Source organism: Papaver somniferum, chromosome 5 (genome assembly GCF_003573695.1).
Source record: "Papaver somniferum cultivar HN1 chromosome 5, ASM357369v1, whole genome shotgun sequence".
Lineage (NCBI taxonomy): Eukaryota > Viridiplantae > Streptophyta > Magnoliopsida > Ranunculales > Papaveraceae > Papaver > Papaver somniferum.
In genome coordinates, this window is record NC_039362.1 from 91,369,591 (window position 1) to 91,394,395 (window position 24,805).

General features: G+C 37.4%; 1 protein-coding gene and 1 non-coding gene across 3 annotated transcripts; both read left to right on the forward strand.

Annotated features, from left to right (window-relative positions):
• The first annotated feature begins 761 nt into the window (after positions 1-761).
• Positions 762-834, forward strand: TRNAR-UCU. Its single transcript has one exon. It is a non-coding gene; the product is annotated as a tRNA-Arg (tRNA).
• Positions 835-7,122: 6,288 nt separating this feature from the next.
• LOC113282195 (nuclear intron maturase 4, mitochondrial-like) lies at positions 7,123-10,743 on the forward strand. 2 transcript variants are annotated; one of them, XM_026531161.1, is made up of 2 exons: positions 7,123-7,711; positions 8,082-10,743. In XM_026531161.1, the coding sequence occupies exons 1-2, from the start codon at positions 7,588-7,590 to the stop codon at positions 10,385-10,387; spliced, it is 2,430 nt and encodes an 809-aa protein (XP_026386946.1). In that variant the 5' UTR covers positions 7,123-7,587; the 3' UTR covers positions 10,388-10,743. The 2 variants fall into 2 exon arrangements, with proteins under 2 accessions (XP_026386946.1, XP_026386947.1); XM_026531162.1 differs by having other exon boundaries at positions 7,124-7,711; positions 8,086-10,743.
• Positions 10,744-24,805: the final 14,062 nt, after the last annotated feature.

Consider the following 24,805-nt stretch of genomic DNA (forward strand, 5'->3'; position numbering starts at 1 on the left):
TAAATAAACAAAACATTGAACATCAGATGTATTTGAACCATCAATATTCGCAAACCTTGTAATAGGTTTGGGCTCTCTACCATTTTGAGCTTATGAGTCCCTAGATTTAATAGATAAAACCAAAAAATATTGGCGTCAAAGGTGCATCAAGGTATAATACTATTTTGTGCCATTAATAATCAACACATCAACAATCAACAGGTGTACAATTATGTACACATTAAGAACCAACATATGTACAACTATAAAATCAATTGTTTCATGTTCCTGTAGACTAAGGTCACTTACTTCTAAGTCGCAGTCTCTTCTAACCTACACCACCAGTTTCGCATAGCCCATAATGATTTCAACATCTTAAACAACAACAAGAGTACATTAGCATAATGATGAAATCCTTATGTTAATTCTATAACTCACTCTTATCTCTTTCGCTCACTTTGTTTCTCTTCTAATTTTGATGAGATTGCTTCTTTTTCAATAGCTAATTATAGGATTCACGCAATAAATAAACATATCTCTTGGAATATTCAAAATGGAAATTTAATTCATGCGATAAAATCATATGTCGTCATAAATTAGAATTATGGAAATGTTGTTTTATGGTAGTAAGAAGAGAGAATCTTAGCAGTTGGCACACTTGATTGATTACACGTAAAATAGGAAATAATGTTTATAAAATGGAATAATATATTTATTTTACATGCATATTCATCTTAATCTTTATGAAATGTTAATTTAAATTAACACTTTCCTAATGTGAAGCACCCGTGGCCTAATGGATAAGGTGTCTGACTTCTAATCAGGCGATTGTGGGTTCGAGTCCCACCGAGTGTGCAAATTTTAATTTTTAAAAGTGTTACATGTGAAAAAAAGAGTACCCACATGACAATATAATTTTTATTTTTTAAAATTTTAACTTTCGCTTAATCCTTATCTCATGCGTACAAAAAGGTACGCATGGGCAAAATTTTCAAAAGCTTATGTAATTATTTTTTCAAATGTAACACTTTGTACACAACTACAAAAACGAAAATTTACAATGACATATAAAGCGACATTTTCATGGAAAATATATTGGTGCACCAATATGTATGCATCTAAAAAACATGGAACAAATCAACCATTCATATCCACAGACAAATTTATTTAATGAGAATTACTCCGGAGTACACCTATGCACACATCTATAAAAATCTTGAAAATCCAACACCCTTACCCACAAAACATTAAAAATCAGCAGGTGTACAACTATGCACACATTAACAATTAACAGGTGTACAACTATGTATACATTACAAAATAATAGGTGTACAGTTCTATACCAATAACAACCAGCGGGTGTACAAGTATGTACACATTAACAAAAAAACATGAATACTTATAGATGATCTTTAGAACGGGAGGTTAAATTATTCAACTCGGACTAGTAAAGTTTTCATTAGGACCCTTGTGCACTACGGGCCAGATGTTTTAACTAACCCTTTGATGCTTATAAGTCCCTAAATTTAATCATTTAAATGAGTTTAACTAACATAATAAGCATGTGTACAATTATGTGCACATTAATAATCAACATGCATACAACTATCTGATTTTCATTTCTGGGTTTCACCACAAAATAATTTTAGAAACAATATTAGATCATCATAAGTCACCGATATATATGTATATAAAAAAAAAGTGGATGACTCATCTCACCTTCCACAAGCTACTGCATCCATAATTTCTGGTTTTGGGACAATAAGAAGTAAGAACCACACAAGCATGCTTAGTAAGTTTCCCATGACCAGTGTGATGCCAGCACCTGACTCGCTGGTTCTGGGACTAGTGAACCTCTGTGAACGACCAAGTATCATCTTTCCAAACAAAAGGTGAGTATGTAAAAATCAGGAGAACATTAACTTTGCAGTGGAAAGTGGTATAGATTTTTCTTTTGCTCACATAAATTGTGAATGTCTAATAAAAGTTCAATATAACATTTTCCACATCTAACAAAAACAAAACCTTAAGTGAAGCAATTTGGAGAGGGTTATCTCTCTCTCATAACTTCTATACTGCTGCCAATATCTCTTACAAGGATTGGTGTCTCATGTGGCTAAAAGATTGTGACAACAGAGATTTTTTCGCTTATGTGCTTTGGTATATTTTGAAATATAGGTGTAAGGTTGTCTTCGATAATGTTAGACCTAACTCAAATGATTTGATAGAGTTTATTAAGAAGGATAGACCTCAATATTTGCGTAAAAAACTGTGTAATACAGAAAAGTTGAATATTCCCTCTATTTATGATGTTTCTCACCCGGGTTGCGTTCATGGAAGTTTCGATGGTTTGCAGGATGTTTCTTATATTTATTTCGATGTTGCTTTTCAAAACAAATCAAAAAACATTGCTTATGGTGTAGTGGAAGTGAATAACAAGGGGTTAATTGTTGATTTCACAGGAGGGACATGATGGTGTTCAAGTGCGGAAGAAGCAAAATCTAGAGCCTGTCGAGAAGTAACAAGATGGGTTCAAAACCATGGAAATGAATGATTAATCTTCCTCAATGATAATCAGAATGTGGTCAACAGTATTAGGAAGAACATTTTTGTTGTTAATTGGATTTCTAAAGCTATTCTGCTTCAAGCTTTAGAATTCAAAAAATTTCTTGCTAGTTCTTCTTTCGTTTATATCTGGAGATCATGTAATAATCTAGCAGATAATCTAGCAAAATTCCTTAATAGACAGGAGGACATGCATGTCGATTCTAGATGTTGGGATAAGTCTAGAAAGGAAAAGTGGTCCGGTGTTCAATGTAATCAAAACAATGTATCTTTTTTCGGTTAGTTCTATAAAATTTCCGTTTGTCAAAAAAAAAAAAAAAAAAAACATAAATATGATATCCCAAAGGCATGTTACAGCAGAAGTTCCCTGTGTGATTTAAAAAAGTAAATCCAATAAGAACGTATTGGCAATACTGGTGGAGATGTATAGGGTCGCAACATGCAATTTATACCTTTGGTGTAGATCCAACACTTTCAGTCCAACCATGTTCTTAGTTGGAGATGGTTTATTTGGAGATGGTACCAACTGTTTACTCTTTGTTCCTTTATACTCTTGATAAGTGCATAATTCATATAATTTTAGTGTCCATTCCATACTTGTTTTAGCTATTATTCTTGCATATTTTCGTATTAATACTCTTGTTTTCTCTTATTTGCCTCTATAAAGTGAATCATCCAAAAAGGAGCTACAAAGTGCTGAAAATATCTAGGAATAGAAGTATTCCAAGTATCCAAGTGCCCAAGTCCAAGAGAAGGGACAAAGACCGATATTAACTCATTCAAACTAAGGATTTATCATCACCATATTGAAGAGAACTGAAATATAAAAAGAATGCAAAAAGAATGAAGCCATTCCGAGTTCGGACGAAGAAGTTGTGGCCAAAACGAGCTTTTGTCGAATACCGAAGACAGTAAAGTATGCAAACGGGTACGCATACTTTAAGTCCGAAAATTTCTGCTAGATTTTGTAGTATGCAAACGGTTACGCATACTTATCCCTTTGGTTTTGTGGTTTACGTACTTTTGAAGGCCAAAACTCACAGTTTGGGGTCGTTATTTCGGGTCGGGTTCTTGAACTGAACTAAATACGTGAAGACCAAGCAATATAAACCTATAAAGAGGTATTAGGTTATGTAAAAGGATATCATATCAAGAGGTCACGAAATTGTAAAGCTTGGAGAGAAGAAATATTACACGGAGCGATTCTCAATCGTAACTTTATCTCTTTACTTTTCTCATATTATATCATGGATGTTTCTACATCCATGAGTAGCTAAACACCTATTAATTGAGGATGAATTGTAAGTGTAAACAAGATTTGAATTATTATATTAATCTACTTTGAAGTTCTTCATCTGATTATCGTTTGTTTATACTATAATGAATATTTATGATTGATTTATAGATTATTTAGGTGGCCAACTAAATTGATCTATTGATTCAATCTATTGCTAGTATTGAGTTAGGAGATAAGTAATTGTCGAATAACTTGTACACAAGTAGAGAACACAAAACCTTGCAGAGAGATTCTGTGGAGCGATTGTGTGTATAAACAACACTAAAAAGTGGACCTTGATCTAAGAGTCTAACTAGTAGGATCAACCTATAAATTCACAAAAGATAAAGCATTCGACTAAATTACACCTTTAGTGATCTACTACTAGGTGGTTTAGGTGAATAGAATCTGGTAGGCGAGAACTTCCGTATCCAGTGATATAAGGAATTCAGGGGATAACACTGATCTAGCAGTTATTCTACGGTTGGTGATAATCTATGATTAATAACGAGTAGCAATTATAATAACTCATTGACGGTTTATAAACGAAGAAGAATTCCTCGATCATATCTCTCTTTATTGATTAGAATACAACTTTATTTGCTTTGATTATTTACTTTGTTCACAATCTAAAAACAAACAACCCCTTCCCCCTCCCCCTTTTTGTGACACTTTGACAACTAAAACTCACTGCTCTTCGTGGGAACGATCCTTGCTTCCATTATATTACCAGTTAATTGTGTGGAAATAAGATTATTAATTTGATTGCACTTACGACAACCATCAACTCTTCGGCAAAAAGTATAAAAGAATGAATACCAAAAGAAGATGATACATAAAACAGTTTACATGACTGAAATTGAAATAAGGATAAGTCTATCATTATCTTATTATTTCCCATTGTTCTTACACACAATGGTTGTAATAAAACTACTCGTAGCTATAGAAAAGAAAATACACAATCAATTATAGGCACATAAAAGAAAGTAGAAAGTATAAGAATGTAAACCACCAAATGTTATTGTTGGGTAAATATATCCTCCTGCACATTATAGAAAAACACATTACTAAAGGTGCTGACATGCACATAAATTAATGGCTCAAGTAAAGTAAAATAATAAGTGAAATAATTCTAAAGAAAATTTCAGATCAGGGCAAGAAAGTAGCCGCTACTGTTTTTCTTATTTAAGTTGGACCCGGACTATGTCCTGACATTAATAAGTTGCCCTGAAGAAAAAAACAACAAAATTGCAGAATTATGCCCACATTAAAGGGTGGTGGTTTGGTGGTAGTACTACATCATTGTGTTCATCGATAGGAAGATAAAAAGAAGGATTTACCCCAGTTGTTGCTGGTCCATCTGACTCACTAGCTTACCGGCCCGAGAAAGGATAACATAGTCTTGATTAGTGACAAACGCTTTTTAACACGCATTTGCTGCAATTGGTCGTGTGAACCAAAAACCAACATGTGTACAACTATATACACATAATAATCAACATGTGTACAACTATGCGTATATTAACAATTCAAAAACAAACTATGCACAAACTAGTAATGAAAGTGCGTAGAGTATCTGGAGCCAAATTGTTTCTAAATATCTCTTCGTTAAGATCGAATGAAAGTATCACTATATCGTGACATTACATTTTCTTAACTAGCTATTCAAGTTTGGGCATATGTTTGCATTGCATGCATGCATGCTGATAGATAGATAGATAAATAGACATCACATAACTATTGCTTTCCTCATCTCTTTGATATAAATAAGTGAAACGAATGCCAATAATTAAAAAAGAATAAAATAAAAGGGGTCCTTGCTAATAAGAGAAGTTGTATGCATTCTACTACCCGTTCCACTTATACTTAGGGGAGTTGCTTCCAAACAATTTCTCAACATACTACTGTCACAAGCATGACATTTACATCGAACAAGTGGATCAAAACACAAAATATCAACCTAAAAAAGAAAAATATTTTCACTTAAGCATATCAACGATTTGCAGGACATGCTTGGCCATTCTAAGTGCAACTAAATGACGTTGTTGCAAGCACGGATAGAGCCGCATTTCCTGAGATGGGTTATTAACTACTTCTGTGAGATATCATAGACAATCCATAAACTATATTCTTTGCATCCGACTATCACTAATTTATTGCTTCCATTTCTTTCACCATTATTATTCTCTTAATAAACAGTTTCAAACCCAAGTTCATATAGACATTTTAATAATCAATATGAGAATGGATCCAACTACAACTAACTGCACAAAATTATTACGAACACTTGACTAGAAAAAAATTTGGGATGGACAATTATAACGTGGGAAATGTAAATCTTAGTCTAAATATCAATCATGCTCGAAATTGAGATTATTTTAGGATACGAAAACCCGCACATATAGTATCATGACAGTGAATAAGCATGCATACAATTTTAGTTCAGTGCTTGAGACATTCTAAGAATTATTAAATCTTGTAAAAACAACAACAATAAGAGAAACTTCAATTCAATAACGATAACAACTAAACAAATATAAAAACCTGGAATCCCCAAATGCAAAAGCACTTAGTATGTTATCTAAGAGGAACCGTGAAGAGCAAGATACTTTTGCAGTTTGCTCGCGGGTGAAATATTTCCACTCTTTCCAAAAAAATCGTACATTAAAATTAAAGTAGATGTTTCTTCGTATTCCTCGTTCATGATTTCCTAACTTTTTGACTATGTTTTCAGTTTGATGTAATTATAGTTTAAGATTCTAAATTGAAAATAATATTTGATCTAAAGAAAATATAGAACAAGATTGCAAATAAATGAAAAAAAAATTACTTCTGCATTGTTATAATGTAAGGAATGAATAGATCAACCTCGAATAATTAACATGAAATCAATTGATCTCGAATTGAGTCCAAAAACTTCTGTAGAACCTCCAAACTGATGAAACTAAGCCTAAATCAAATGTCAACAATACGATCGAAAATTGTAAAACAATCTGATAAATCAAGTGAAACAAAATAAATCGAAAAAAAACAACGAGAGGAAACTTGTAGCATCATCTTCACCAACAGTGACTAGAGATATTTTTCGATCTAAAAAATGAAGAAATAACAATTGATTTAGGAGGAACTAGTATCATATTTAGTTAATGGGTATTTTTGTCACCGAAAAAATTCATTTTAGACTGAATCATTCATAATAAGACTAACTCATCCCTATCTGAATAAATTTAGTATTAGGATTGAGAGAGCAGGGCTAGAGAGTCCAAAGCCCTATACTTTTGGGACTAAACGTTAATTATTACTCAAAAATTCTCTTATGCCTATGGGCGGCACTTATCTGCCGTTTGGTTGTTTTTGCATCTCCCGGTTGGCACGACTTGGTCCCCATATAGCAGCCATCGGTGTTAGCGCTCGCGCTTGATATTTGCTAATAGCTTGCAAGACGATGGTGCAGACCGCAGATGTTTACTGACGAGTAATCTTCTTGTGTTTTGGTACATCGAAAAACTGATATTTGGTGCGAAGGTCGATCTGAAGTTGATTTGGTATGAATCAGAAATGTGGTTTGGAAATTAGATTATGAACTTTAAGAATTGTATCTCTGCTTGTCCCCTGTTTGTTGAAATGCCTCCGAGTAAGTTTTGTTCAGAGATGTTATGTCATAAAGATAGATTAACTCCATACAGTTAGTTGCATATTATTAATAGGGGAAACACAATTTGAACAACTTTCAAAGGTTGGCAAGCGCAATTGCAGTCTAGTTTGTTATGATAGAGAAACTGCGGATGGGTAGTTTTTGCAAGAGAGACTTGGTAAGGTGCAGAGCTATTGGGTGGCAGATTCAGTGTATGGATGCTACTTTTGTCGGTTCTTCATGTGTGATTAAAAGAGGTAATCTCGGCACAATTTCAATTTCTCTCTACTTTCTAAACATGCATATGTATACATTCGACCGGCAATGGACTGCTTGCAATGCCACAATAAGACGCTGCAGGATCTTTACAGACAATTGTATTCCTTCTTTTTAGTTCATTGATCATCAAATAATAATTTTAAGGGACGGAGTGATATACTTCCAAACAATATGAACCATAAAGTCATATACTGCCCAGAAGCATTAGGAAACTACTGAACCAAAATTGATACCCATTTGAAGTCCAAATACAGTATGCTCGAGTTAGCTGATTACACAGTTTAAGTTTCACTTATCTTTGTGTCTTATTGTTATCTGTGCTTGAGATTTTTTTGAATCTTGAAACAGGAAGACCTGTAGTACAATTTCAAGCTTATGGATTATGTTCTACTCCTGAACTGATGAGGAATGACAGTGATAAGGGCATCGGTATGTCTCTGGCAAAGAGCTTAGCTTCTGTGCTTGATGAATCTCCTAAACCTGTTGAGAGAAGACCTCTGACTAGAATGGAGCTCAAGAGATTAATTGAATCCCTCGTAAAGAAAAGGGTAAAAGAGCAATACATAAATGGGAAATTTCATGATCTATTGGCAGAAGTAATTGCGACTCCCAAGATTCTTCGTGAAGCTTATGACTGTATAAGGCTAGATTCTAACATTGACTTCTCTGTGAAGGGTGATGATATCAATTTTGAATCCATTGCAAAAGAGCTCTTAGATGGAGGATTTGATGTCAAAGCAAATACCTTCTCCATTGCAACAAAGGGAGAAAACAAAAAAGTCTTAAGCATTCCTAATCTGAAGTTGAAGGTTGTTCAGGAAGCCATTAGAATAGTTGTGGATGTTGTTTACAGGCCTCATTTTTCTAAAATTTCGCATGGTTACAGAAGTGGAAGAGGATGCCATTCGGCTCTAAAGTATATCACGAAAGAGATATCTGATCTCAGATGGGGGTTTACGTTACATGTGAAAAAGAAAGTTGATGATAGTATTTTCACTCAACTAATATCAATCATGGAAGACAGGATTGACGACCCTAGGTTGTATTGTATCCTTCGAAACATGTTTGATGCTGATGTTCTGAACTTGGAATTTGGGGGCTTCCCAAAAGGTCAGGGTCTTCCACAAGAGGGTGTCTTAGCCCCTACTCTGATGAACATATATCTTGACCAATTCGATCAAGAAGTGTACAGGATACGCATGAGGTATGAAGCTCTTGGTGATGTTGATACAAATAAAGACAAACAAAAGTCCACGTTACGCAACTGGTTCAGGAGGCAGTTGAAAGAGGAGAGCAGTAAAAACCTAGTTGATGAGAGTTCCAGTTTAAAGTTACATGCTTGCCGATTCATGGATGAGGTTTTTGTTGCCATTTCAGGGTCCAACGTCAAAGATGCTGTTGAAATCAAATCTGATATGCAGAAGTATTTGCAGAGTTCTCTTCATCTAGACGTGGATGTAACAGAAGTTTTACCAATTGATGTCCATTGCGGAATTCACTTTCTGGGTACTGTTGTTAGAATAGGCGTGAAAGAGAGCCCTGCAGTGCGAGCAGTTCACAAGTTAAAGGATAAGGTTCAACTGTTTGCATCTCAGAAGCAAGAAATTTGGGATACCATGGCTATCCGGATTGGAAAAAGATCCATTGGTCATGGTTTGAAGAAGGTTAAAGAATCGGAAATTAAGCAATTAGCTGATGACAATTCTATCCTGAGCCAGATTTCGCATTTTCGTAAAGCTGGGATGGAAACCGATCATTGGTTCATGGTTTTAACCAAAATTTGGATGCAAGACTTGAATGCCAGAGCCCAGAATTCTGAAGAGGAAGTCTTAGCTAAGTATATTGCTGAACCAGCCTTGCCACAAGAACTAAGAATATCTTTCGACAATTTTCAAAGACAAGCCAAAGAGTATGTTTTATCGGAGACTGCTACAACTCTTGCACTCTTACCTGATTCCATATCAAATCAATCTACTACCATCACAGAGGTTTTGGCACCAATTGATGTCATTAGGAAAAAGCTTTTACTGTATGGCCTGGTTAATGGCGGAGGATATCCACGCCCTATTGCTGCACTAATCTTGCAAGATAACATTGAAATCATAGATTGGTTCTCAGGTCTAGTTCGTCGTTGGCTCAAGTGGTTTAACCATTGCACTAACTTTCTAGAAGTCAAGGCCATTATCATAAACCAGGTAAGGATGTCTTGCATCAGAACACTCGCAGCTAAACATCGCATTCCTGAATGTGACATTGAAAAACAGTTCGAGCTAGAGCTGAGTGGAATTCCAGTGACTGAAGATTTTGAGCTTGAAATGGAGGATGAGAGGTCACATTCTTTAGTTTTTGACGAGGATGAAGCCTTAAATTATGGAATCTCTCATTGTGGTTTGTGTTTGCTTTCTTTAACTAGATTGGTAAGCCCGTCAAGACCTTGTGAGTGCTTTATTATGGGGTGTCGGAACGCGGCACCAAGTGTGTACACTCTTAATATAATGGAAAGACAAAAGTTCCCAGGTTGGAAGACGGGGTTTTCAGTGTCAATCCACCCCAGTTTAAATAGAAGACGATTTGGCTTGTGCAAGCAACATGTGAGGGATTTATATATAGGTCGAATATCACTTCAATCTATTGATTTTGGCTCATGGAAATGATGGCCTTATGTTGAAAGCTATCACTGGTCAATGGTCATTATAAAGACACCACTGTGTGTTTACATCAAGTACTGTCACATCATAGTTACACCTTGTTGCGGGAAGAATCTGAAGATGATGCAAGGGCCGGCTCTCATTTTTTGACCTCTTTACTACATATATCTGTGATATATGGATGTAGCTTCATTTGTATATTTGTGGTATCGCCGATCTTTCTTATTTAGCCTTACATGGGGAATTTACTAGGTGATCCCAGGAGAAGACGGTCGTTTATCAGAACATCTGAAAAATCGGGGGTCTAATAACCATACCCAATATTTCGTTTAGGCATCTGTATGGACAAACTCCAATATATTTCCAAGAGAATCAACTAGACAGTCAGACTCAATCAAGGAAAATACATCCAAGAGTTATATCTCAATTTCTCAAATCAATTTGCAATCGAACAAATAGAAATCTGTGAGCCGGATTAATATGAGAAATAACTTGGATGGTACCAAAGACCAATATCCAAGTGTCAATCAATTTATATCAACAATCAAAGATTGGATTATCTAATTGATTGAACTATGCACAACCTGTGATATTTCAATTATATAAAAATATAATGCGGAAAAAGAAATAACACAGACATCAGAAATTTTGTTAACGAGGAAACCGCAAATGCAGAAAAGCCCCGGGACCTAGTCCAGATTTGAACACCACACTGTATTAAGCCGCTACAGACTCTTTATCCTACTACCAATTAACTTCGGACTAGAATGTAGTTGAGCCCTAACCAATCTCACACTGCTTAAGGTACAGTTGCGTTCCTTACGCCTCTCCGGATTCTGCGCACTTGATTCCCTTAGCTGATCTCACCCACAACTAAGAGTTTCTACGACCCAAAGTCGAAGACTTGATAAACAAATCTGTCTCACACATAAAAGTCTATTAAATAGATAAATTTGTCTCCCAAGAAATACCTACGAGTTTTGTTCCGTCTTTTGATAAATCAAGGTGAACATGAACCAATTGATACACCAGACTTATATTCCCGAAGAACAGCCTAGTAATATCAATCACCTCACAATAACCTTAATCGTATGGAAACGAAACAAGATATTGTGGAATCACAAACGATGAGACGAAGATATTTGTGACTACTTTTTATCTTACCTATCGGAGATTAAATCTCGAGCAAATATTAGAGAAGATAGTACTCAACACGATAGAACAAAGTAAGATCAGAACACACAACTACAAAGAAAATAGTTGGGTCTGGCTTCAGAATCCCAATGAAGTCTTTAAGTCGTTAACCTATAATGGTTTTAGGAAAAACCTAGGTTAAATGAGAATCGACTCTAGTCGCAACTAGTATCACACAAGAGGTGTGGGGATTAGGTTTCCCAATTGCTAGAGTTCTCCCTTATATAGTCTTCAAATCAGGGTTTGCGATCAATGCTACCTTGGTAACAAAGCATTCAATATTCACCATTAGATGAAAACCTGATTAGAGTCATGCTAATATCTTTCAACCATTAGATCGAACTTAGCTTGTTATACACAAATGAAATGTGACTTCATTTAGGTATGAGTAACCGTACCCAGACGTGCACATAGTAGGCTCAACAATAGTTAACCGAAGTTAGTCATATGAACACTTTCATATCAACATTGTTCATTTTAATCACAACTAGTTCAAATGACTCAAATGAAACTAGTTATGGATTTGTTCAATTGTTTATATTCTCATAGAAGTATGCACGACACAATTGAAGCAAAGTCGATTTTGATTTACTTGAATCAATTCATGAACATTATAGCCACGGTTTGCAAAAGATTGCATTCCTTAATATATAAATGTATTAGTTCATGAACAAACCGATTTTAAAACTTAACCCACTCAAGTGTACAAACGGGTACACATACTTAGAGTTCCAGACTTGGTCTGGGATCGCCAGTATGCGAACGGGTACGCATACTATCGTACGTAACCAAAGTCAGTTGAATTGTCGGACTTGAACTTCTCAGCCGGTACGCATATGGGTATGTATACTAAGTTCATGAACTTCAACTTCCAAACCAGTACGCATACGGGTATGCATACTATGGTTCCCGGACTTTGAATAACTTGCAACAGTTAGGATACAAGTACGCATATTGTGCCATATTCAATCAATGGTTAATCGTTCTAAACTCCATCTTAATCATTGAAACATTCTTGGAAGACGAGAATAACTGTCTCACACAAACTATTAGATTCAAAGTAATTTTCAAGTGATCAATAGATCAACACGAAACATTCCGAGTCTACATCAAATGACTGTCTCACACAAATCATGTAAGATGTTATCAGGCGATTTTCACATGATCATCTTTTGACTTTCGTCAACTCAGCATCATAATTGTTGAAGATCCATAGCCATAACAATAAGAAAACAATTGTTCTCAATTATTATTATACAGTGACATAGTATTATTACACAGCATTAAAGTCCAATTGTATCACAACTTTGATAATAATACTACGGTGATATGTATCATTTCCCCTTAGTCAATACTTCATCTCACAATGAAAACCACTCCTCCTTACATAATGATCCGTAATCCATATGTATTTGTAGTGTGAACTACACATTAATTATCCCCCTTTTTGTCAAAATAAATTGGCAAAGGTACGAAAACTAGTGGGATCATAATAAAATTCTCATAGAGATACTTCATGACTAAAAGAGAACATATCAACTTTGTTTCGATGATTTCACATAGTCAAAACTTTGTGTATTCATCAAGGAGTTTATAAAGATACAAAGAAAACTCCTACAATATTCTGCATCCGCACTCCCCACAAAGATTTGGCAATTAAACACAAGATTAATTAAGAACTCTCCTTCATAAAATGTCATTCCCGAAAGGAAAAACAAGAGCGACCTTACTTTCACAAGAAAAGAAGGATTTCTTTGGACATTAACAAATTACATGAAACATGAATTTTTATCCAGAAAACTCAATTAAATTAACCACAATAGAACCTATGATTCATTTAATCGTAAATGCTCAACATAAGAGAACTTACGGAGCCATACAGTACTTTCACATAGAAGTGGATCAGGGAAAGATCAATACTGCGGAATATTCAAAGATCATTCTATTTCATCAATATTTTCATAATGATATCATAGACTTAATCTTTACAAATCAAAGGTTCATCCTATCTTCCATCAATATTTGCATAATGACAGAATATGCTTAACTTTTGACATATATGGGACAATCATAGTTCACTGACGCAAACAAACATATTCCATAACAATTTTTGCAATATATAAAACCAATAAAGGTTAATACTGCAAAATCATCTTTCAAATAAACTATAGAATTTAAATAAATAAATCTAAAAACATTGCAAGATGAAAATCGTTGGCAATAGCAATGTGTAATCACAAAATAAGATATTCCAAACCCTAGTTATCCTTCTTAAAACACAAGAATAAATTCTCATAAGAAGATTTCTAGACAATAAGACCTCTGAATTTTTTTTTATCGTCCCCGAAGTTCTTGTCGTCAACAACCATTGGAACATAAGGTTCATGAAGAAAGGAGTCAATTCCAACAAACCTTCTTGATTAAAGTTGTAACACCCCGAGTTCCGGATCAGGTTCAAACCCGTATGGAGATCCGAACTCAAAGCATTACGGGTCGGAACGAGACTTATGCATATATTTATTCTTGCCAATTTACTTTTATACCAAACATAAATGAAACTTTTATACATGAATTGAAACATATGAATACATTAAACATCGTTCAAAAACATTTTCAACTAAACATGTTTTTAATTCAATTTACTCTTCAATCAATAAAAGAAAAAAATGCAATCACTAATCTACTCATTTCTAGCTTCCACTTCCAACTTCCATAAATCTGCAAAGAATGTCAATTGGGGTGAGATGACAGCTCAATATAATGCATTCCCTTTCTCAAAATATATGAAACATGACAACCAATCAAAGAGGATATGTACAAACAAGAGTATACGGTGCAACGTCAGGGATTTAATTATATATATGTTCATCAACTAACTCACAATCTATCAAATTCTCTTGAATGCACGAGTATCCTCGGTTCGTGCGCCGCCTATCCGTGTATCCTTGGTACGGGACCGCCAACCTCACTTTCACGAGTATCCTTGGGTCGTTCCCCACCTATCCGTATATCCTCGGTACGGGCACCGCCATTCAAACAAGTATATCCATTCATTTATAAACTCACACTACCGTTGCACGAGTATCCTTGGGTCGTGCCCCACCTATCCGTATATCCTCGGTACGGGCACCGCCATTCAAACAAGTATATCCATTCATTTATAAACTCACACTACCGTTGCACGAGTATCCTTGGGTCGTGCCCCACCTATCCGTATAACCTCGTTACGGGCACCACCATTCAAACAAGTATATCCATTCATTTATAAACTCACACTACTGTTGCACGAGTATCCTTGGGTCGTCCCCACCTATCCCTATATCCTCGGTACGGGCACCGCCATCCAAACAAGCATACCCAATTATTTACAAAATGATTTTATAATACAATACACATCTTGATATTCCAAACCACTTCATCAACAAGTCTGTAAGTTCATAACCCAACTAACGATGTAATTCTTTTAAGCATTTGAGCAAACACACTAACTGCAGAATTATATTTTATAAGTTTCATAATGATAACTTGACCCGATCGTCTTAAAGTTGTAGGTGAACATTACTGGCATATTTATCTATCACATATCCAAATTTCACATCAAACTAATGGTTCAATCAAAATCTATCGATTTTACAAATGCATCACAAAATCTAGGCAGATAACAATATTTTACCGAAATATTCACCATAAATTCATATTAATCTCAAAATTATCAAATAAAAATAAGAATGAAAGATAAAAAATTTATCTACAACTTTTGTTAGGACCTCAAATCATTTTAACATTATTAAGACTGCCTAAGAACATCAAAACCACAGCAAAACGAAACTGTCCAGAATTTCAGAAATCATAATCCAAATTACAAGGAACATTCAACGGTGAATTTGTGCAGGAAAAATCTCAAAGTTTAACAAGAGATACCTAATCATGTTATAAATAAATAGGAGAAGCCTGATCATCAATAAGAGATATGTATTTATTAAATTAAATTTCAGAAACCTAACAATACAAAAGCATACGAAATAAACACCAAAGATAAACACCAAAAGAGAAAGAATTTCACATTCTACCTATCAATTGCTACAAGATCCTCCTAATTTTCTTTATCCCTCTTCTCCAAAAATCTCTAGCTCTCTCTTCTTCTCCTTCTCATCCCCATTCTCTCTAACTTTTGGTTTTGTAATATAAAATTTCTCTCGCCCAATTTTGGTTATAAATCATATATTAATACTAATACTACTATCAATAATTACTACACATTTTTATTATAATAATAATTATTTATTTTAATTTTAAATATCTCTTTATTTTCCTCCTATTTAGGTGATTATATTCACACCCACACTTTCTAGTTAAAGCAACCTACTTAGGCTAAGGAATAATAAACAATAATCTAAGCTAACTCGTTAAAACCCGACCCGGAAAGATAACTAAAAATCCAGGATATTACATTCTACCACCCTTAAAAATAAATTTCGTCCCGAAATTAAGAACATACTTATAGTCTCAAAATTTAACATAAATAAATAATAAAATAAACAATACAACAATGCAATCCAGTACACAAATAGAAATTCACATGAATTTTACGAAGACATAATACAACTAGTTATATGAAACAAGCAATACAACATTCAAATCGTACAAGCATGCACAGCGATATATGAAGGTATTTTATTTACGGTCCCATTCAAGATCTAAAGCCTAGAGCTCTGATACCAACTTGTAACACCCCGAGTTCCGGATCAGGTTCAAACCCGTATGGAGATCCGAACTCAAAGCGTTACGGGTCGGAACGATACTTATGCATATATTTATTCTTGCCAATTTACTTTTATGCCAAACATAAATGAAACTTTTATACATGAATTGAAGCATATGAATAAATTAAACATCGTTCAAAAACATTTTCAACTAAACATGTTTTTAATTCAATTTACTCTTAAATCAATACAAGAAAACAATGCAATCACTATTCCACTCATTTCTAGCTTCCACTTCCAACTTTCATAAATCTGCAAAGAATGTCAATTGGGGTGAGATGACGACTCAATAGAATGCATTCTCTTTCTCAAAATATATGAAGCATGACAACCAATCAAATATGATATGTACAAACAAGAGTATACGGTGCAACTTCAGGGATTTAATTATATATATGTTCATCAACTAACTCACAATCTATCAAATTCTCTTGAATGCACGGGTATCCTCGGTTCGTGCCCCGCCTATCCGTGTATCCTCGGCACAGGACCTCCAACCTCACTTTCACGAGTATCCTTGGGTCGTTCCCCACCTATCCGTATATCCTCGGTACGGGCACCGCCATTCAAACAAGTATATCCGTTCATTTATAAACTCACACTACGTTTGCACGAGTATCCTTGGGTCGTGCACCACCTATCTGTATATCCTCGATACGGGCACCGCCATTCAAACAAGTATATCCATTCATTTATAAACTCACACTACCATTGCACGAGTATCCTTGGGTCGTGCCCCACCTATCCGTATATCCTCCGTACGGGCAACGCCATCCAAACAAGCATATCAAATTATTTACAAAATGATTTTATAATACAATACACATCTTGATATTCCAAAACACTTCATCAACAAGTTTTTAAGTTCACAACCCAACTAACGATGTAATTCTTTTAAGCATTTGAGCAAACACACTAACTGCAGAATTATATTTTATAGGTTTCGTAATGATAACTTGACCAGATCGTCTTCAAATGTTAGGTGAACATTACTGACATATTTATCTATCAGATATACGAATTTCACATCAAAATAATGCCTCAATAAAAATCTATTGATTTTACAAATGCATCACAAAATCTAGGCAGATAACAACATTTTACCGAAATATTCACCATAAATTCATATTAGTCTCAAATTTAGAAAATCCAAAGAAGAATGAAAGATAATATATTTATATACAACTTTTATTAGGATCTCAAATCATTTTAACATTATTAAGACTGCCTAAGAACATCGAAACCTCAGCAAAATGAAACTGTCCAGAATTTCAGAAATCATAATCCAAATTACAAGGAACATTCAACGGTGAATTTGCGTAGGAAAAATCTAAAATTTTAACAAGAGATACCTAATAATCTTATAAATCAATAGGAGAATCCTGATCATCAATAAGAGATATGTATTTATTCAATTAAATTCCATAAACCTAACAATACAAATGCATACGAAATAAACACCAAAGATAAACACCAAAAGAGAAAGGGTTTCACATTCTACCTCTCAATTTATTTATTTTTGAAAAGGAAGGATATGTTGGAAAAACAAAATATATTTACAAGTTATATACAAGAGTGCAGAGCACCAAGACTGTGAAAAGCAAAAGAAACTACATGATCATAATATCCTCCCAATGCTGTAGAATCTGGTTCATTGAAAAGTTATTGAAAATATCTGTCGAACTACTCCAAAGACATATGTTCATCTTAACTGCGTATTCCAATTCAGCTTTTGATTTTGGCCTACCCCATGAACTCTATTGTTACGCTCAATCCATAAATTCCAGCAAATAGCATACGACATTAACTTCCTGTTGATGGTGGATTTTCGTTTAAGGCTAAAATTGTAAAAGCCAAAACTATGCGCTAACATCCTGCAAAGGATAAAACCACTGATAAAGTGGAGAATACTTTTTCACTATAAAACTTATAGCATTACCAATTAATGCATGACCAGCCTTGTATTTCCTGTACTACTCCATTCTCATTATTGGTGCGGCATGACGACCGAGTGATCGCTCTCAGCAGAGCAACACGAATCTCCAAGCATTAAATAAGGAGGTATGTAAGAAATACCCGTACAGGCTACAACCTCGGAGTGTTATACTAGCCCGATCGAGCATCTGGACTGTCCGTATCAGTCTCAGAAACGATCAAGACCATCCAACTTCACCAGCATGATTGGATGGCTTAGATCGGATCCATAACCCCCATGAAGGTATTGGAGTATTCACCATCGACCCAATGAGGGCCCCACATAGTCGGCCTCCTCAAAAGGGTAGCATGGCTTGCCAAATCGTCCAACCAAAGCAGAGCGGACGTGAAACCCTAATTTAGGGTCTGCGGCACATTACATGTGTCACAAAACAGTCTCAACCATCCATCTTCACAGGCATAGATGGAGGGTGTAGATGTAGATTCAAAGGGCCCAGAGCATGTCAACACAATCACCGTGGGCCCGCCTACACACATGACCGATCGGTCAGGACCAACTATAGTTGATCGTTCCAGTTCGTGCTCCCAAACAAGGCATGATGCACGGCCGGTGAAACCCTAATTAGGGTTTGAACATCACGAGCGTCCATTTTCTCCTGCACGAACGAAAGGTCCAGGAATAGACTAGGCAGGTCCGGTGCGCATCAACATGATCACCATGGGCCCATCTATCTCCACACCCGATCGTCCAAGGCATATCATGCTTGGTTTTCTCGATTCGCACATCCAAACTAGGCGTGGTCACACCTCCCAATTGTAAACTAATCTCGACCACTCAACTTTTCCGGACAAATTGAGTGGCTTAGATCACGTTTCTATGGGACAATGAAATATAGGCGTGTACACCAGCCCGTCGTCTGCACACCAGACTAATCGGCCAAGACCGACCAGGATTGTTCGCCTCGAAACGCGCACCAAAAGTTGGCATGACGCGCGGCCTTTGCGGCACAAAATCTCTGTCACAAATCAATCCTAGCCGCTCCTCTTTGCCATACAAATTGAGCGATCTAGATTACACTTTCACGAGACAATGAGGTATGGACATGTACATCGGCATGCCATCTACACGCATGCCCAATCGGCCTTTCCAAAATCGTGTCCCAAGCTTGGATTCGACCAAGCTGAAGAGTGATGATTGCGCACATCTTTATAAACCCTAATTCCACTAACGGTCGTAGATGAGTGTCTCAAAGATCATCTCGTCCGTTCAAATTCACTTGCTTGGTTATACAATCCTGGTCAGGAGTTAACTGGTCAATGAGGTATCATGGTGATTACCATCCGTCACTCTACCACACCAAGTGATCGGCCAAGTCAGGACTTACCTGTACAGCCCCAAACGATCACTTGAAGATGGCTAGACATGCATATATTTTAAGACACTTAATCGTGACTTACTCCATTAGGCCTTAAAACAACGATGCTTCACTCATGCTAAATACATTCGATGCATTACATGCATAGGATTCCACGATATTTCATAAATATCGACTTCCTAAATAACATAGTTATTTAATCTAGCATTACATGCTACTTTTTGTGGGTCCTACGATCCACATACTCGAGACATTAATCATGTCACAATACATACTGGGGTATTGGTCTGGCGGTATACAACGTGCAGCACACAATGCGCCATCACAAGAACGTGTCAGGAAGTCGTGGACGGTTAGTGATGATGGGAGAAGAGGGAAAGACTGATCGTGTAACACTAACACACTCAACTCTACTAATCCATCACTCCACTTTATCCACTTCCCATGACAGACGTGGGTTAGGCTCAATGACTTGTATAAATAGGTTCTCCTTCCTATTTTCAAAAAAGACAAGACAACAGAAGCAAGTGTTGATACAACTGTATTCAAACACCGGAACTGATAGTTTACATTCTGCAAGCCAGTTCAACTTTATGATATAAGTCATACATAGCCAACACCTTCACAATCTCAACACCTTCTTCGCTTCCCTCCCTAAGATCAACCCCATCTCCTTCACTTTGTGACCGAAGCAAGTCTGGAACGACCATTTCTTGGTTTAGGAAAGAATTGTACAGATTGATTTGTCGAATCACAAAGCACTCCAGTGAAGTGCATTAGTTTAGGATTTAGATTCATTCCTCATCCACACGCCCCAAATTACCAAATTCGGCGGGAATAGTTTTCACCCATAAACAATTGGCGACCACAGTGGGAAGTTAATCTCTCGGTTATAAAGTCAATTTCTTCAAAATGTGATTCAATTTCATCAATTTCGAAGGGGTAGATCTTAAATTCAATCCAATCATCAATCTGTTTCAAAGATGGTGGAACTTAGGTCAGGATCAGAAATCAATTCTGATGGTACTAGTGTAGATAACGCTCTCGGTATTGATGTACCTGTAAGTGAAGCTACTGTGGTCAATACATCTCGTGGAACCGTCTCTTCTACCACCAACACCAGCGGAGCAGGAGATGTTCCAGTAAGTGTAACGCATCCTATCACCAGAGCCAGAGCAGCCACGAACCCTGGCATCTTTTCAAGTGTAACACCTCCAGCGATCACCAGAACAAAAACTTCCATTCCTTTATCAGGACGGGGAGCCGGAGGATCAAGAGGAGGACCATCTCCAATTACCATCGCAGACTTGATGGAGAGACAGGAAGCTCTTGCTAAGACTCAAACGGATATGGCTGCAACTCAGAAATAGATACTCACTTTCCTCAAAACCTTAATTGAACGATTGCCACAAGACTCACGACAACCCCCGGAGCCAACAAGGGATGCCTTCAATACGCCCAGAACAGGCGTTTCCATTCAGACCCACATGAATGAAGAAGCTCGTGTTGTTCCTGAACGCCTAAGGGAGATGGACCGGTCATCCAACTTCATCACACATGAAAACCTTGAACGACTTCTCCAAAACCGAGGCAAAGGAAGCATGATGGAGGTGCACCAACATCAGCCGCCGTGCCCTCAAGATGTACAACGAATTCCTCTCCCAAGAGGATACACCTCTCCTCACTTCTCTCTCTATGATGGTACTGGTAACACTCATGAACACATCTCTCGATTTTTGGAATCATTAGGAGAACATGAATACAATTGTGTTCTCCGCCTGAAAGAATTCTCGAAGTCACTTACGGGAAGGGCGTACACCTGGTACAACAACATCGCGCCTAACAACATATCCAATTGGGACGGGATGGTCAGTGCTTTCAATAAAAAGTACTTCTTCGTGTCCGAGAAGATCACCTTTTCAGACCTGGAGAGAATCTCTCAGCGGAATAACGAACATCCGAACGATTTCGTTAAAAGGTTCAGAACTCAAGCACTAGATTGTCATGATCCGAACATCACTGAAGGCAGTTAGTGGAGCTGTGCATCAACGGGATGATACCCATATACCGCGCCTTACTGGAGAATCTGGGCTTTCAGACGTTCTCCGAACTCCATGAAGCTTCCAAGTGTTCAGCCACAACTGCCCCAGCGTTACTAGAGAGAACCAGGGTTATTCGAAACGAAGACCTACGTGAGAGTCGAGGAAGCAGGCGCCTCACCAACAAACAAAACAACATTGGTCCTTCTGTGAGCGTGGTAGGCGAAGGAGGAAAAAGGAAAGCTTCAACAATGGAATGAAAACCCAAGCGTGCGGCTCCGGCACAAACGACCTCGTCTCAAAAGGGAGTAGGCAAGACTCCTGTACAAGACACCGAAGATGCAGGCTTCCCATTCCCCATGAGTGAAGTGATAGAACTCTTGGAGGCATGGATTCAAGAAGACTCTATCAAGCTACCTCCTATTAGACGCCCGCCAACCGAGAAAGATATGGCGGATCCCAAGTACTGCCGCTACCATAGGTTTTCCATCATCCGACTAAAGACTGCAACAGACTGAAGAAAATCTTCAAAGAAATGATAGAGGCATGAGAACTCCATCTTGGAAACGAAGGTGTTCATAGAGATCCTCTCCTTGTCAGGAATTGCATGATTTCAGGGGATTCTGTTCGCAAGACTGTACAATCTATGATGGAACATTTGTGCGAGATCTTGTACTTCTCCAAAGCACAGCGTCAGGACATATTTGGAGCCCTCAACCGCGTTGTCTCAGGCAGGCGCTTGTATCTGGAAAAGGAAGCGGTCTCGAAACCTCAGTCCTTACTGGAAGATGCAAACAAGGGAAACTGGGGACTCTTAACCGTTGCTCGTTTGAGGGATGTCGATTTCGATAGCACATTGATCGATACGTCCTCTGAATTCAACATCATCACTCACCAGACCTTGAAAGCAGCAAATATTTCAAAGCAGGAGGCTACTCGCAACCCAACTGTGATTAAGACTCCATAAGGAGAACTTGGAGACGCATATGGATACATCGATCTTGAAGTTAAATTTAGTGACGCCCTAATGCAAGCAAAGTTCTACATAGTCAAGGAGCATCCTAATTACGACATGATCCTAGGAAGCTCTTGGATACAAGACAACAAGAAAACACTGGAAGTTTGTCCTCTACCGGCTTCGGTACCCGGAAGGATATCCAACAAGCCGTCTGGACCTGGGGACTGTCTGTTGCCGCACCACCTACAGCTTGTCAACGTGATACAACTTCCTGGAGAGAGCCCGTCGGCGTACATTAAAAGGTTCTGAGCCCAAGTAAGTCTCATCACACAACCCTTTTTGCAACCAATCATTCCTCACTCTGACAAGCACTGGGGACTGGTCCCAACTAACAAACCAACCCCGACTAAGAGATGTGAATGGGAGGCCGGCCCTTTCAAAAGTTTTATCAAAATCTTAGAGGCTGTGTCGGTCAAAGATGGTAAAGCCAATATCCAGGCATCTGCACGCCCAAACCCATTTGGAATTGGAGATCTGGTGACGAAGATGACTACATTCAGGGTTGGGATCATGACAGTGAAAGTAACCAATCCACCTGACTCACCCACTGAAAGAGAAAATGAACCATACCTGGTAGCAGACATTATCCTAGGAGGCTACTGCAAGCTCATCAACGCTGACAAACTAGAAGGCGTAACGATTCACTCGTGATGGCTCAAACCCTACCGTACTTAACACGTTGTGCTACCACTTTCCAGCGTCCTCCACACTTTAAAACGTTGCACTGTTTTCTCCAGCGTGTCTTTTTACAATTACCTTCTCATGTCATATTTGTAATTCCTCCAGAAAATGATTACAATACTTGCATTCATAATTAGGGTTTCAATTTTCAATTTCAAATTAATTGAATTATTATTTCCATCCAAGAACTTCTTTACCCCTAAAGGAAGACACAAAGTCATGAATCAGCCTAAACCCATTAGAGCAAAACAGAGAAGGAAACCCTAAGCAAACATTTCGTAAGAAGTCAAGGAAATAGAATATGTGCGGAAAAGGAAGATGCTTTGAGCCATTCACCCAGCAAGACCAGGGAGATCTCACGTCAGGAGCACATGCAGGTCCGTGGTATTCCATTATGACATTATTTCTTTTATCATAAAGAATCACATACATATGAAGGCACACCATTGCGCCTGAAAAGGTTCAGATGTAATCTTAAGAAAGGATTATAACATAAAAACCTTTATTCAAGCAAGCAAACAAAAGATCCTGGACTCAGCCGCCACTGAGTACAAGGAAGATGTTTATGAATTATGGGAATGTATTTAAAGAGAAATAAAAGCAAAATTCTAGCCGTCAACAAGGTCGACCGCGTCAGCAGCACTACTAGGTCCTGTTTCAACGCCATCACCATCATGAGCCATTATTGCTTCTTCCTTCGGATCTTCCTCAGCTTCCGCTTCATATGTTTCTACAACATCACTCTCCACCCCAACATTGTTAGCAGGAAAAACTTCCATGTCTCCCTCAAAGGCCACAACAATGTTAGGGATTATGTTGACTACTTTCAGACGCTCAGGTTCATCTGTGTCAGAATCAAGAATTATCATACCGTCGTGGATTGGATAATCACATTTATCTTCACCAAGAGTTCGTTTGTGTTCAACCCTCCGCCTATTTAACCGTGATGCAAACCTCTCTGCCCTTGCGCTCACTGGTGCTTGCAACGCTTCATCACGACTCCATTTCTCCTCCATGTCGATTGCAGCTGAAAGGGCACAGATACGTCCCCTGACAATACGCAGGTGCAGAATGGACAACCCCTGTATAGAACGACTGACTTCGCGAAGTGGGAGATCGATTTTAGCCATTACTTCTTCGTGCGCATCAGCTCCGGGCTTGTCGATTTCGAAACTTTTTCTGGTGAAGTTACAGAATGGTCATCGCCCACCGCTTCCATGATAAGCTGCAAAGAAGAAGAAGTTATGAGCACATAAAAAATGTGTATATCATCATCAATCAATCATAAAATCAAATAAGTGCGGAGAAATACCTAGATATACGACTATGGATGAGAAGAATCCTTGGAATTTATATCTCGCAAGTCAACATAATCCCAGGAGAAAAGAAGTCTTTACTGGCCACCTATAAAGGCTACT